We start from the raw sequence: 15443 nt of genomic DNA, 5'->3' as shown, positions 1-15443 counted from the left end.
TCTAAACCTCAAACTCATACCTGTGAAGGAGTCTGGGTAATAATACTACCTACCACATGGGAAGAGTTGTGATGGGACTTCCATGAGGTGAACAGTGCCCTAGAAGTGCATTTCATGGTGCTCTTGGTAACCTCAACAAAGAGTTGCTAGTGGCAAAGATACGAAGAGGTGGCAAGTAAGTGGAAAAAAGTTACCAGTATGCTGTTTGATGAACACCAGGGTAATCATGATTTTGAGTAACTCTTTAATGGGCTTATCCTAGGCTCTAATGAACCCCAGAGAGTCATGTCTGTTTCATCAGAGACTGCCTCCTTAAATACTTGGGACTATTCTCACACTGTGCAGGACAAACCTGACTGGGTCATATTACCTGTTCTCCCTTCTGTTAAGTTCCTTAAAGACCACACCCTTCTCTTTTTTTTTAACATCTTTTTTGGAGTATAATTTCTTTACAGTGGTGTGTTAGTTTCTGCTGTATAACAAAGTGAATCAGCTATACATATACATATATCCCCATATCCCCTCCCTCTTGCATCTCTCCCCCACCCTCCCTATCCCACCCACACCCTTCTCTTTTCACAACCAGAATTTTGCCATTTTTTTTGGTTTGGTTTTGTTTTCATTGTATTATTGTTTTTAACTGAGATATAGTTGATTTACAATATTATGTTTCAAGTGTATGACATAGAGATTCACAGGTTTTAAAGATTGTACTCCATTTATAGTTATTATAAAATATTGCCTGTATTCCCAGAATTTTGCCATTTTAAAATTAGCTGCTGTTTCATGAGGTACATTTTAGTTCACTTGTTGCAGTTTGAGGGATAACTTCCTTGGATTTCATTAGAAACACATTTTCAAGTCATCTTTTTTTTTTTAATTTTAATTTTAATTTTATTTTAATTAATTTATTTATTTTTGGCTGTGTTGGGTCTTTGTTGCTGCACACGGGCTTTCTCTAGTTGCAGCGAGCGGGGGCTACTCTTTGTTGTGGTGTGTGGGCTTCTCTTTGCAGTGGCTTCTCTTGTTGCAGAGCACGGGCTCTAGGCACGTGGGGTCAGTAGTTGTGGCTCACGGGCTCTAGGGCACAGGCTCAGTAGTTGTGGTGCACGAGCTCAGTTGCTCCGCGGCATGTGGGATCTTCCTGGACCAGGGATCAAACCCGTGTCGCCTGCATTGGCAGGCGGATTCTTAACCGCTGAGCCACCAGGGAAGTCCCTCAAGTCATCTTCTATCCAAGTGATTTCCGCAGATGGCCGACTTGGTCCATTTTATTTCAGAGAGTGGTAAGGAAGTAACAGAGGAGTAATAGAAAGGTCTACACTCAAACCTTTTTATTGCAATGATAGCTATTATAAAAAATGGTGATTCTATGTGAATGGTTTTAGGATAACCAGTGTTCCAACATTGTGAATATTATATAACCACTAAAAATAATTATGAGGGTACTACAGGAGTGTGGAGAAAGTGTATAATGAAATTTGAAGAATGCTGCATAAAAGTAGAATATAAAGTGTGCACAGTTATAGTAATAATTATGTATCAATAATAAAATAGATACATATAGGAAATATACATTGAAAATGGACTTTATAAGTAAGGAAAATGGGATTATGGCAATTTAATAGTATTTAAAATTTTTTTTTTTTGTCTTTTAAAGACTTTAAAATCTCATCAGGTTGGTTGTCCATTTGGGGGCTGTCTTTAGTTAAAGTCTATATAGCCTTATGTATGCTGACAGTAACATTTGACAGAGCCCAATGTGCTATTGTTACTTTTCAGATTTCATGTGGTGACCAGCTTGGGTAATCTTTTAGGTAACAACGACTGACATACTGTCTTACTTTTCTTTTTAGTGATGAAAATGCCAGGAAAGATTTAAAGACATTACCAGCCTTTCCAACCAAAACTCTGCAGGAGCACCCCTCCCTTGCCTACTGGTAAGCCACGCCAAGATTGCCGGTGACCCTGTTACAGTAACCTCCACTGAGAACGGCATGCTCTTCAGGGAACTAAAAGAAATATAAGTGAGGAAAATATCAAACTGCCCATCATACGTGTCAGTCTAATCATAAGTAGACCCTGATCCTTCCAGTGAAAAGGTCTTATCAAATCTCTCTGTAGATCATTGTCCCAAGACTGTAGCCATGTGTGAAGAGTGGCCATGTGCCTTCTCATTCAAGTGCATAATACATTTGTAGAGTATGCTTTTAAGTGAACCATGCTCAGTATATGTGCAGTCACTGTATAATGCAGGCTTAATCTGGCAGAGTGCAATACAAGTGGTATAAAATACAGATTTCCTTGAACAGAGGCGTTCATAATAAACAGAAGCAACCTGAATGATCAGAGGTTTCCTCTACAGCCAGAAGTCATTGTCTATTTTGAGTTGTGTATTTGTCTGTATTTTAATGAATCCATAGTACCCATTTCCCATGCAACATTTTTCCTAGAAAAGTACGTTTTCTCCCCTTGAATTACTTACATTCCCTTTAAATATATTTTCCTCGATTTAAGGCTGTAAATCCTGAAGATGGTTTTCCTTTCCACTAAAAAACTAGTTACAAAATAAATATTCAACATGAATAGCTGTAATATGAAAGTTGGAATATTTCCCAAGTCAATAGTGAGAGTGGGTACTGAGGCTACATTGCATCCTGAGTCTGGAACCTTCTAAATGAATCATTGTTAAGTGATAGTTTCTTAAGGATAAAAAGCAAAGACCAATTACTGTTGCTTATTGGTTGTATAGAGATAAAAACGTTTATTCTTCTCAGTTATACTTGAGATATGACTAACGAGCTACCGGTCTGAAAGGTGGGTAAATAACTGAATGATGTCAAAGGTGACCAGACTTCAGCCTGTTTCTCCTTTCTAGTCAAAAAGTTTTATTCTAAGACGATAATGAAGGGTTTTCTTCTAAAATATTATGTCCACAAGTAGTGACAGTAGAATATTTTAGATTGAACACTCACTCAGAAGCATTTTTAATTCTTTCTGAACAATTTAAGGAAAATGTCTGTAATACTTTACACTTGCTGATCTCTCTAAAAAACCCTTTTAATTTCCCCAGCAAGGCTCTCTGACTAGCGTTTAATAACATTATTTTTTATTTGTTATATTCCATTCAGTTATGGGAGAGAATATTAGTTTTTTATTTGAAGATTGATATTATGTTTCCTTTTCTAATAACTTAAGTTTTTCAAAATTCACATATTATATAAGTGTATTATATAAAATTGTATAAAATCGAGACAAGGTCAAATGGCTGAGCTTCAGGAGTCCATATAGTCCATATCCTACAAAAACAAAAGTCAACCAGCTTCTGTCTCCCAAACAAGTTGGCCTAGGCCTTCTTTCTCAAGTGTTTCAAGTAGGCCACCTGAGAACCTTGAAATTGGATCTGTACCTCATACAGTCATGCATTGCTCTACTTTTCATTTCCTTGTTTTACAGTGAGGACAGGGTAATTGAGCATTATTTGAAAATCAGAGGTCTGACTCGGGGTCAAGCTGTGGTTCAGTAAGTATCTTTCTTTTTGCTTAGATATGGTTGTAATGTCTTCCGTTTGAGAAAGTCATCTGAAATGATTTCTCTTGTGTAGTTTGTGTGCATATAGTACTCACCTGGTTAGAAGTATCTTACCATGAATTATAAAGTGTCTTGGGTCATTCCAGACTTTGGTGTCATCAATTCAGATGCCTACCAGTGTCAGACAGGTGACAAAAATGAGAAATCATAGGCCAAGTGTAGGCAATAGGGAGTGGTGGGGACTGTGGTGAATTAGAGAGCTTTTTCCCTGGCTATTTACAAGACTACTCAGCGTCAGCATTCAGGCATAATGTTGCCAGATCATCTGATGTTTTTCAAGAAAAGCTGGAAATTACGATTTTTAAATCCTAATTTTAAACATTGCAAAGTAATTTTAAGAAAATTTTAGTACAACATGAGCCAAACAACATCTATCTGGAGGCCGTGTTTTGTCACCTGGTTTGTGACTCTATTTTGGGTGGAGCACGCAGTGTCGATGTTGGATAATGTTTCTTTATGGTACCAACAGCAGACCATAATGATAGATTTCTGCATTTTAGACCTATAGAGTTACCGTCATTTATTAAGAACAGTTCACAGGCTACATTGAAGTTTTTAAATTGTAAAAAGGAAATTTATAATTTAAAAATTTTTGAATTGTAAAAACTAATGTAGCATTATTGCTATAGTAATTGTACAATAGAATAACTTTTATGGCCATAGAAGTTTAAAAAAAAAATCTGCTGAATATAGCTCAGAGCATGTGAGAAGTGAAATAAGGACTTGGCGATCACTATTCCCCTGGTCAGTGTATAGATTTCCTCCACATCCCTGCTCTTGCATTCATCTCCTTTTCATCATAGTGCACCTGCTGTGATCTTCAAGGCAGAAATGAGAAGTTAACAGCCTGAAGTTGAATCCCTGACTTGTGCCTGTTTTCTGAACTGGAAAACAAAAAGGAATAAGAATTTCCATGAAGGATTTTAGGTTAGGTTAATGTGTATTATGAACTGTCCTTGTTGAAATGCAGCACCCTCTTACTTCCTTTGATCATTATCATTGTGGCTGCAAATAAGAGACTGTCTAACTTGGTAGTTAAGGCTCTAGACTGTGGAATCCGACTCACTTTGCTGGAATCCTGGCTGTGCAGTGTAATTGCTGCCTGGCCTTGGCACATCTACCTTTTTTTAAAAAAAATAAATTTATTTATTTTATTTATTTACTTTTAGCAGCATTGGGTCTTCATTGCTGCACGCGGGCTTTCTCTAGTTGCAGTGAGCGGGGGCTACTCTTCGTTGCGGTGTGCGGGCTTCTCATTGCGGTAGCTTCTCTTGTTGCGGAGCACTGGCTCTAGGCACACGGACTTCAGTAGTTGTGGCACGCGGGCTCAGTAGTTGTGACTCACGGGCTCTAGAGCACAGGCTCAGTAGTTGTAGCAACGGGCTTAGTTGCTCCGTGGCATGTGGGATCTTCCCGGACCAGGGCTCGAACCCTTGTCCCCTGCATTGGCAGACGGATTCTTAACCACTGCGCCACCAGGGAAGTCCCCCTAACTTTTTATATTCACTAACATGTAGACCTTTTACTTTAAAAAGTTATCACATTATTGATTACAAGGTCCAGAGCCATTGATCTCCAAATGTTATTAAAGAGTCCACTTGTACCATACAGGAACCTCAATTTTTTGTGGGCAGAGAGGAAATCTTACACAATTTAGTCTACTCCATAAAGTCTTAAAGGTATACAGTAAATACTTGTTGAATTGAAAATAACAAGAGGTACATCATCACTTTAATTGTTTTGAGGGGGTGCATATTTTTAAAAATCAGGTTAGCATATAATGAAATTCACTGTTTTAAAGCATATATTTCTAAGAGGTTTGACTTAAAAGTTAAGTATAAATTTCTAAAAGTGTACCACCATCAGTAATAAAAACCACCATGTTTTTATTATAGCATGTTTGCTTAATTTACAGCAAGCAGAAAATAAGCTTTATTTTTTATTTATTATGAGCATGACCCAAAATTTGTTCTCATGACTTGCATCATTAGGTGCTAGTTTAAAAATACTTGCAGTTTGGGTTTATAATAAAGTACAATATGTTTCTAAGCCATAGAAATTTTAATGTGCAGAAAATAACATTTCCTATAGCTTTTTGAAATTGAATTTTTGTTAACAACCTCCCAACATTTGGATAAAGTAAAATATATTACTCCCTGGAGTGGTTTATTCTATTTCTACTTTAGTCAAAGACAAGGTTATAATGAGGAAAGTAGATACAAATTGTGTTTCTTTAGATCACTTTTCCCAAAAGGGCCCTCCAACTAATTTAATAAGAGGTTATAATATATATTCATTTTCCATAGGTATATGAAAATAGTAGAAGCTCTACCGACCTATGGAGTCCATTATTATGCAGTAAAGGTAAATACTTTTATATGACAGAGTTTTCATCATGCCTGTGTTATTTTATGAGAGTTAGTGAACAACACCAACTTTCTAAAATCACATAAATCAATATGCATATATATGTAAATTATCTCTAGAAATTTCAGCATTTAGAATAGGATTGATTTTCTTAAAAAAACAAAAGCCTGATTATATCTTGTCATTTTTAGCAAATCATAAAACACATTATTTTTGCAAAATACTAGCTGTGTTCAAATGTGTTCCTGAAGCCTCTATTAGCCCTAAAATATTCAGATCATTCTCTTTTGGCACACCTAATCTTTTAGCTACTTTTGCTGATTTTTCTCTTTTCCAATTGTGCACCTTTCTAATGCTACTAGATGTTCATTTGATAGTGCCTTTGTATGAGAATCATTGAAGAATCATCCAGTATCATTTCAGCAGCTTCATAAAATCCTCAAGTTTTTACAGGATTTGCAGTACTCATTTTCAATTGGTATGTTTTATATTTGTGTAGTACTCTTTCAGTTGTTTATACACAGGGAGAGATTAAGAAATATTTTGAGATGATAGAGGGTAAAGCATATTGTTAAGAAGAGAGTCTTGTTTGAAAGAGGAATAATTTTATACTTGATCAATCTTGAGTGACTTTTCAAGTTCTGACAGTGTTTGCAATTCAAAATGGTGGGGAATTGGATAATACCTTTATAATGAGGACACCTTGTACTAAAAATATGTACCAAGTCCACTTTAATTTCTACTGATTCTTAATTTGTTTGCATATGGGTATATGTTTAAGCCCAAGTTTTTCTTTCCCTATGTCAGTATATATCCCTTTCTTTGGCAAGACCTAAAAGATAAATTTATGAAAAAAAATGTATTCCTCCCCTCCCCATATGTACCTCAAAGTCATTATTCAAGCATCTCGTCTTTGAATCATGTAATTCACCCAAAGAATTTTTTAGTATTCCCATGTTCATTTGTTCAGTATATTATAAACATTAGGATTTCGAACCACTTTTCTCATCATTGTAATTCTTTGGAAACTTCTCTGACCTTTATATAGCTGGTTACTAATCAAGAGAACAAAGAGCTTTTTTTCTTTTTCTTTCTCTTCTTCTTTTTTTTTTTTGCCCCCAGTGGTTAACTGGCTTTGTACTCTGGATTAATTCCTGGTTGAATTACTTACATTTTATTTCTTCTCTCCAACTGTTTAATCCTAACAATAATGCTACTTTCGTTTTGATGGTGTTAATAGTATTGGTGGGTTTTGACTTATAGATCTTATTTGAAGAAACTCTAAGAAAGCATTTTAATAACAAGTTAGGATTTTAAATAGTGTTCTGTTTACCAAGACAAAATTATTTTGACTTGTTGATACTTGTTAAAGGATGAAATTGGTAGATATTACTTCATCTCTAGAAGACTAAATAATTAGGTCTTGGTTCTCATGGTTTTCCATCTTCTAGGATAAACAAGGACTTCCTTGGTGGCTTGGAATCAGCTATAAAGGAATTGGCCAGTATGATTTGCAAGATAAGGTGAAACCTCGGAAAGTAAGTGTGAATCATTTCAGACACTTATGAGAACATTGAGCTGTTCTAGAGCTAGAAACATCACTTTAAGGGGCAACAAGCAATCTTGGGTAAAGAACTTTTGATTAGTGAAGTCCTAGGTTTAGAGAAGACTCAAGTTAAATGTAAAATACTTTTTATAATTCATTCATGCACCGTTTATACAGCAATTCCACGTCTGATCATTTATTCTAAGGAAGTAAAATTACACACAAAGATTTAACTACAAGGATGTTGATCACAACGTAGTTTACAAGTACATACAATTAGGTTTCTATTTTAAGTTAGTATGAACATGATGATGTCATTTGTTTAATGAATTTTACATATATAAAAATACATACATGCATCCACACACATATGCATACATATACATATGTACATTGGATGGATAAACAAATGGGTGAATTGTAAAGACATAAGCCAAAATTTTTGGTGCTAGTTACCTCTCAGTGATACAGTTATAAGTAACCTTCTTTCTACTACTGCCGCTAGTTTTGCTTATCTTTGTTTCACAGTTTTCCACATTTAACATGTCTACTTTTTGTAGAGGAAAATAAGTTACGTGCTATTTATTAAAGGGTCACACTATCAGGTTTGGATTTTCCAGAGCTAGTAAGTTACATTCTTGGCAATTTGATTATGAGGTTGTTCCTCTTGACCAAGCACGAGTGTACAATACTTTTTTGCCTATATAAGAAGTGATGGGGCTTCCCTGGTGGCGCAGTGGTTGAGAGTCTGCCTGCCAATGCAGGGGACACGGGTTCGAGCCCTGGTCTGGGAGGATCCCACATGCCGCGGAGCGACTGGGCCCGTGAGCCACAATTGCTGAGCCTGCGCGTCTGGAGCCTGTGCTCCGCAACAAGAGAGGCCGCGATAGTGAGAGCCCCGCGCACCGCGATGAAGAGTGGCCCCCGCTCGCCACAACTAGAGAAAGCCCTCGCACAGAAACGAAGACCCAACACAGCCGTAAATGAATAAATAAATAAAATTTAAAAAAGAAGTGATGAGTTCCTGTAGATATCCATCTAGCTGCTCTGGCCTACTCAGTATTATAATGACATAAAGGGTTACCCATGCTGGTAGGTTTTGCCACGCTCCCTGTCCTCTGCTGCCATCCCTGGGAATCACAGCTGTGAAACAATGGCCTATAATAACAGACCGTGGTCAGGCTGCCTGCGCTATCACACCCCGACATCACAGCCTTAAATAGCTCTTATCACTTCCATCTGTCTCTTGCTTTAATTTGTACTAGAAAAACAGCCATATTTTTCATAAAGTCAGGCCCTGGTCATAATACCACAAGCTCTTCATCTTCTAAGTGTCCTTTTAGCTTCAATCAGTACTTACAATCTTCCTTTGAGTTTAGAGAATAAATAAGCTACCCTTTTCTTCCCATTTTATGGTTGTGAAACTGGCACAGAAAACATGAAAGGGTGTTGCCCAGGACAAACCACAGCCCCTTTTTTTTTTTTTTTAAACATCTTTATTGAAGTATAATTGCTTTACAATGGTGTGTTAGTTTCTGCTTTAAAACAAAGTGAATCAGTTACACATATACATATGTTCCCATATCTCCTCCCTCTTGCGTCTCCCTCCCTATCTCACCCCTCTAGGTGGTCACAAAGCACCGAGCTGATCTCCCTGTGCTATGCGGCTGCTTCCCACTAGCTATCTATTTTACATTTGGTAGTGTATATATGTCCATGCCACTCTCTCACCCTGTCACATCTCACCCCTCCCCCTCCCCATATCCTCAAGTCCATTCTCTAGTAGGTCTGTGTCTTTATTCCAGTCTTGCCACTAGGTTCTTCATGGCCTTTTTTTTTTTTTTCCTTAGATTCCATATATATGTGTTAGCATACTGTATTTGTTTTTCTCTTTCTGACTTACTTCACTCTGTATGACAGACTCTAACTCCATCCACCTCATTACAAATACCTCCATTTCATTTCTTTTTATGGCTGAGTGATATTCCATTGGATATATGTGCCACATCTTCTTTATCCATTCATCCGATGATGGACACTTAGGTTGCTTCCATGTCCTGGCTATTGTAAATAGAGCTGCAATGAACATTTTGGTACATGACTCTTTTTGAACTATGCCACAGCCCCTTTTGAATGCCCATCCTGCTCTCCTGGATCAGACTAGCTGGGCGCTGTGGCTTCTTATTGGGAATTATCAGTAAAAATAGGAAAGCATTATTTTTAACAAAAGATCCGTCTGTGTGAGGCATGGTAAGTAAGCATTTGTGTAATCATACAATTAGAACTTGATCTCTATAATTTTGGCCCAGTGACCCAGATCAGTTGAAGTAAGGAATACTTGATTTCCAGGAGGAATACGAGTAATACTGGTTGTATTTGAAAACTTGTTTCTAAGACCAAATTTCTAATAATGTTAAGAAATGATATGGGCATACAGTTTTTCTTTACAGTTATATATTTTAATGTTTTTACCAAAAGTTTTAAATAGTCACTGTAAAAGAAACCAACAACAACAAAAAATACACACTACAGAAACATCAATTGGGGGCAGGAAGTTCTTCAGCAATCCCCATCCCTCCCCTGTGATAATCACTGTCAAGAGAATGATACTGGTTTGTTTGTTTGTTTATGAATTTTATTTTGTTTTATTTATTATTTTATTTTTTTATTGAAGTAGAGTTGATTTACAATATTGTGTTATTTCTGCTGTACAGCAAAGTGATTCAGTTATATATATATATACATAAATTCTTTTTCATATCCTACTCCATTACAGTTTTTTTTTTTAAACGAACATTTATTTATTTATTTATTTTTAACACTTTTATTATTTATTTATTTATTTATTTATTTTTTGGCTGTGTTGGGTCTTCGTTTCTGTGCGAGGGCTTTCTCTAGTTGTGGCAAGCGGGGGCCACTCTTCATCGTGATGCGCGGGCCTCTCACCATCGCGGCCTCTCTTGTTGCGGAGCACAGGCTCCAGTCACGCAGGCTCAGTAGTTGCGGCCCACGGGCCTAGTTGCTCCGCGGCATGTGGGATCTTCCCAGACCAGGGCTCGAACCCGTGTCCCCTGCATTGTCAGGCAGACTCTCAACCACTGCGCCACCAGGGAAGCCCTCCATTACAGTTTATCACAGGATATTGAATATAGTTCCCCATGCTATACAGTAAGATCTTGTTGTCTATCCGTTCTATATAGAATAGTTTGCATCTGCTAATCCCAAACTCCCACTCCATCCCTCCCCCACCCCCACCCTTGGCAACCGCAAGTCTGTTCTCTACGTCTGTGAATCTGTTTCTGTGTTGTAGATAGGTTCGTTTGTGTCATATTTTAGATGCCACATATAAGTGACATCATATGGTATTTGTCTTTCTCTTTCTGACTTACTCCACTTAGTATCATAATCTCTAGTTGCATCCATGTTGCTACAAATGGCATTATTTCATTCTTTTTTATGGCTCAGTAGCATTCCATTGTATATATGTACCACATCTTCTTTATCCATTCATCTGTCATGGACATTTAGGTTGTTTCCATGTCTTGGCTATTGTGAATAGTGCTTCTGTGAACATGGAGGTGCATGTATCTTTTTGCATTGTAGTTTTGTCTGGATATATGCCCAGGAGTGGGATTGCTCTATCATATGGTAATTCTATTTTTAGTTTTCTGAGGAACCTCCATACTGTTTTCCATAGTGGCTGTTGATACTGGTTCATTTAGACTTTGTCAGCGTGTATACTAAGCTTTTACAGAGAGAAAGAAATCTTACTATGTATACTATTCCACGCTATGTCACATTTCTCCAAATCACTTCTAAAACAGATGTCTTTTTACTCTTCTTAAAGCTGACTGGTATTCCATGGTGTTGAAATACATAATTTATTTAACCAGTTCTCTCTTGATGAACATTTGGGTTGTTTCCATTGTGGGAAGAGTGGGTTGTAGCATAATGAATTTCAGCCAAGGCAAATAACTAGCCCCTATTATCTATTTTGTAAGATCATGTTTTCTTAAGGTAGACCTCATCCATGTTAACATTTTTTTTTTTTTGGTAATTTATTTCTTCCCTGAATTTTACTTTAAGAAATAACATTTCTTTGGTTTTTCTGAATCTTGCATGTAAAATATAACTTAAATCGACTCACAAGTAATTTCTTAGCTGATGTGGCTTGAGAAAATTGAGATTCTCACAGACTCTAATGCATCTACTAAAAACAACCAGGCTTTCTTCCAAAATAATGGTGAATCAGAATCTGCACAGTAAATATTGCTGTTAATTTCCTGTCAGTTGCTCATGACTCACAGGCCTTTCTTTACATTCACAGTTTCATAGAAATTGGTAAATATTGTTTGACACTGATCATAATCAGGTTTGCTTGTTCATTTCAGAGTCTAGACAATGATCAGAAGCCACTTCCTTTTTGCAATTTGCAAGAGTTTTCCTATTTCATTTTCAAGACATGCCATTCAGTTCGAAAAGGACCATAAACAGCCCATCTGGTGTCATCACTGTCTTGCTTTCTCTTTCTTGGTTATTTTAGCAGGTGTCCACTTTGTACCACTGTTTGCTTTCTCCTTGCTTCTTCTGTTAAACCTGACAATGGATTTTGCTTCCGTATCTTTATTTTTTCCTGTCTAGACAACTTAAGAGTTTCATTGGCAGGAGGATGTTCTAAAGTCCCCTTCTTGGCTTAGTTGCACAAATAAGGGTCGTGAACACTGACATATAAAAGGAGGATCACGCTTCAGCTGTTTGCGTGGACCTGTGCTCCAGCAAGTTACCAATGGCCGGGCAGGAATGAAGGTCATATTGCCAAACTGGAATGAAACAAAGGCTGGAATGGGAGGCTACGTAGATGCTCAGCCTCCTGAATCACATGCCTGCTGCATTATAATTACATGGCTTAAAAACAGGCCAGAAGGAGGAAGAATTACCCATGATAAGATGTCAAAAGTCTGTTTTGAAAAAGGGTTGGTCTGAGGTCCACAGGCTGAGGCCTCTATCCTTTCCACATAATGTCTGTCAGTTATAGGGTCTGAATATTGGAGACTGTGTTTGTTTTACCTCCCAAAACACCCAGCAAAGGCTCTTCATGTGTACTGTCTATAAGGCTTTTGCCAGTCAGGGGGGTTGATTTGTTTGCAGTGCACGTAGTATAATGCAACAGGGCAAGGGTTTGGGAAGCAATCCAAAGACTGTCTCTGATGTCATTTGCTGTGTGACCTTGGACATGTTGCTTAACCTCTCTTTAAGCTTTTAGTTTTCTCATCTGTACAATGGTAATGCCACCAACTACTAGGGTGGTTGTAAGAATTAATGAGATTATATTTAGTGTTGTGCCTGATACACAGTCATAACTCCATAACTGGTAATTACTCATTTGTAGTGAGGGAGAGAGACAATAAAGAAGGGTATGAGAAATATTCTTGGATCACTGGTTAAGGAAGGACCCAACATTGCTAAAAACCCAGAGCCCTAATGTACCACATAAGAGTCCACACTCACATTTACTATTTTCAGAGACTGGTAAGCATTCTGCCCCTCCCAATTCATTAACCACAATGCCCTAAGGTATGATGCAAATTAAGAGAAATTTTTTAACTTCTGAGTTATAATCCACAAAAATTACAGTATTAAAAAATCAAGTCATAAGCAGTTTTTCTTTTAAATCCTTCCTTTGTGCATGAAATGTGTCATTGCAAACTCTTAGGGAATGTGAAACATACCAGAACTCAACTTCAAATCGTAGGATGTTCAAACTTAAAAACGATGAAGCTTTATTTAAAAAAGAAAAATTCAGACACGTGCCTTCTAGGTTTTTATTGTTCATTCAGTATTTCAAGGAAAAATGTCTGTTCTTCACAAAGAAGTAGACAATGGGTCCGTGGCTAAGTATTAGTATATGTCATGACTGATTTCTACCCCTCTAGCAAGTTATTTCCCTGGGGAAAACCAGAACCTGTCAGAGGTGGGAGGGAAAAAATGACATGCTAGTCAAGGTGTTATAGGTAGACCATAGTAGGATAAAATGATTTTCAAGATTAGTATCTTTCTGCATTATAAGACTAAGAAAGTCTTGTGATACATGTCATTACCCCAGGGCATTTCAGGGTGGGGAAAAAAATCAGTTAACTGATTTTTTAAAATTAATTGGAATTCCCAATTGCCTAGAGCAGACGAATTAAGTAACCAGCACAAAAGTCTTCCTGTTTCCTTGTCATAAAAGTACAGGGTTCATTTCATTTAAACTCAGTGACTTGCTTATTTTTCTAAGCACGGCCATATTGATCATTTCTAAACCCACCTTGCTTCCTCCACCACTACCCCATCACCACGGACCTCGATTAGGATGCTGCTTCTAATGCTGCTTAAATTCTAGGTGAGGTTAACTATAGGAGAGAGAAGAGAATGTGTGCCGTCCAGTTGTATTATACTTTCTACATCAATACAAAATGAAGTATGATGGGCAGGGAGAAAAAGAATTACAGAATGTCACCCGGAGACCAGTCCATCCGGTCTATGCTTTGTGAAGTATATAATTAAGCTCCAGTCACACCAGGAATCAATTTGATTGTTAAAGCCTTCTACAGAGTCAGTGGGAGGAGAACTCCAACCCTATAGGGTGGATTTGAAATAAGAACCAGTCTGGCACTCCACTTACTGGTTGGCTGACCTGGAGCTGTCACTCAGCCTTTTGGGTCTTTATTTTCTCAACTATCAAAATCAAAGAATTCTGTCTATCTACCTCACAGATCATTATGTGGACCCAATGAGTTAGCGAATTCTTTCACTGACTATATATTTTTCCTTTCTTGTTTTAAATTTATTTATTTTTTATTGAAGTATAGTTGATTTACAATGTTGTGTTACTTTCATGTTTACAGCAAAGTGATTCAGTTACACATATATATGTATATTTTTTTTTTCAGATTCTTTTCCCTTATAGGTTATTACAAAATATTGAGTACAGTTCTCTGTGCTATCCAGTAGGTCCTTGTTGGTTATCTATTTTATATATAGTAGTGTGTATATGTTAATCCCAAACTCCTAATTTATCCCTCCCCCTGCCCCTTTCCCATAGACATAGAAAACAAACTTATGGTTAATTATTTTTCCCTTTACACCATACTCTAATTTATAGAAAGTTTACTGGGCAGCATAGGCATTTGTCTTTTCCTCCTGTAGTTAATCACTATTAGAATTTGAAGCAGTTCTTCTAAAACAGGGAACTCTCAGAGAATTGGATGGGCATTGGTAAGTCTCCATTTTCATCTCACAACCGGTAGGCAGATGGAAAGAAGCCAAGGCAAGCAGCCTTATTCATAAAATCACCAAGTTTAGGAACTCCCGTGGTGGTCCAGTGGTTAAGAATCTGCCTTCCAATGCAGGGGATGCAGGTTCAATTCCTGGTCGGGGAACTAAGATCCCACATGCCTCGGGGCAACTAAGCCCACACGCCACAACTAGAGATCCCGTTCACCACAACAAAAGATCCCACGTGCCACAATGAAAGATCCCGCTTGCCGCAACTAAGACCCAACACAGCCAAATAAATAAATAAATAAAATATTTTTTTAAAAAAGGTTTAAAGAAAAAATCACCAAGTCTAACTGCAAAGGAGGCTGGGCAGTGTATACTCTAGGTGGGTGTTCATGGACAAAGCCATCACTCAAGGTGTTTTGTTGGAAGGAAAAATAGATCCTGAGGGTGATAAGTAGTTCCTGTCACTCGGTGTTTGTTTCCTTGGAAGTCTTCCAGGGGGATGGTTAATGAGAAACAAACAAGTGAGCAGAGAATGAAGACATAATTATAAATTTTGAATAGTCTCTGATGGAAACAAATGAGACAGAGGGACAAAAATGGGATGGGTGGGGATGTTTCAGGTGTTCAGAAAAGGCCTCTCTGAGAAAGGTGACATTTAAGCTGAGACCTGAAG

At 37.5% G+C, this 15443-nt stretch overlaps 1 protein-coding gene across 1 annotated transcript in view; it reads left to right on the top strand.

Annotated features, from left to right (window-relative positions):
* The window catches only part of FRMD4B (FERM domain containing 4B), a 183284-nt gene that overhangs the window by 135167 nt on the left and 32674 nt on the right, over nucleotides 1–15443 (top strand). Inside the window, 4 exon segments of the mRNA XM_036868317.1 lie at nucleotides 1857–1940; nucleotides 3457–3522; nucleotides 5898–5955; nucleotides 7410–7496. Of these exon segments, the coding sequence (XP_036724212.1) occupies nucleotides 1857–1940; nucleotides 3457–3522; nucleotides 5898–5955; nucleotides 7410–7496 (295 nt within the window).

This window comes from Balaenoptera musculus, chromosome 11 (assembly GCF_009873245.2).
Source record: "Balaenoptera musculus isolate JJ_BM4_2016_0621 chromosome 11, mBalMus1.pri.v3, whole genome shotgun sequence".
In the NCBI taxonomy this organism is placed as follows: Eukaryota; Metazoa; Chordata; class Mammalia; order Artiodactyla; family Balaenopteridae; genus Balaenoptera; species Balaenoptera musculus.
Note: the sequence above shows the minus strand (reverse complement) of the source record. Positions and strands in the feature narration are given on the sequence as shown.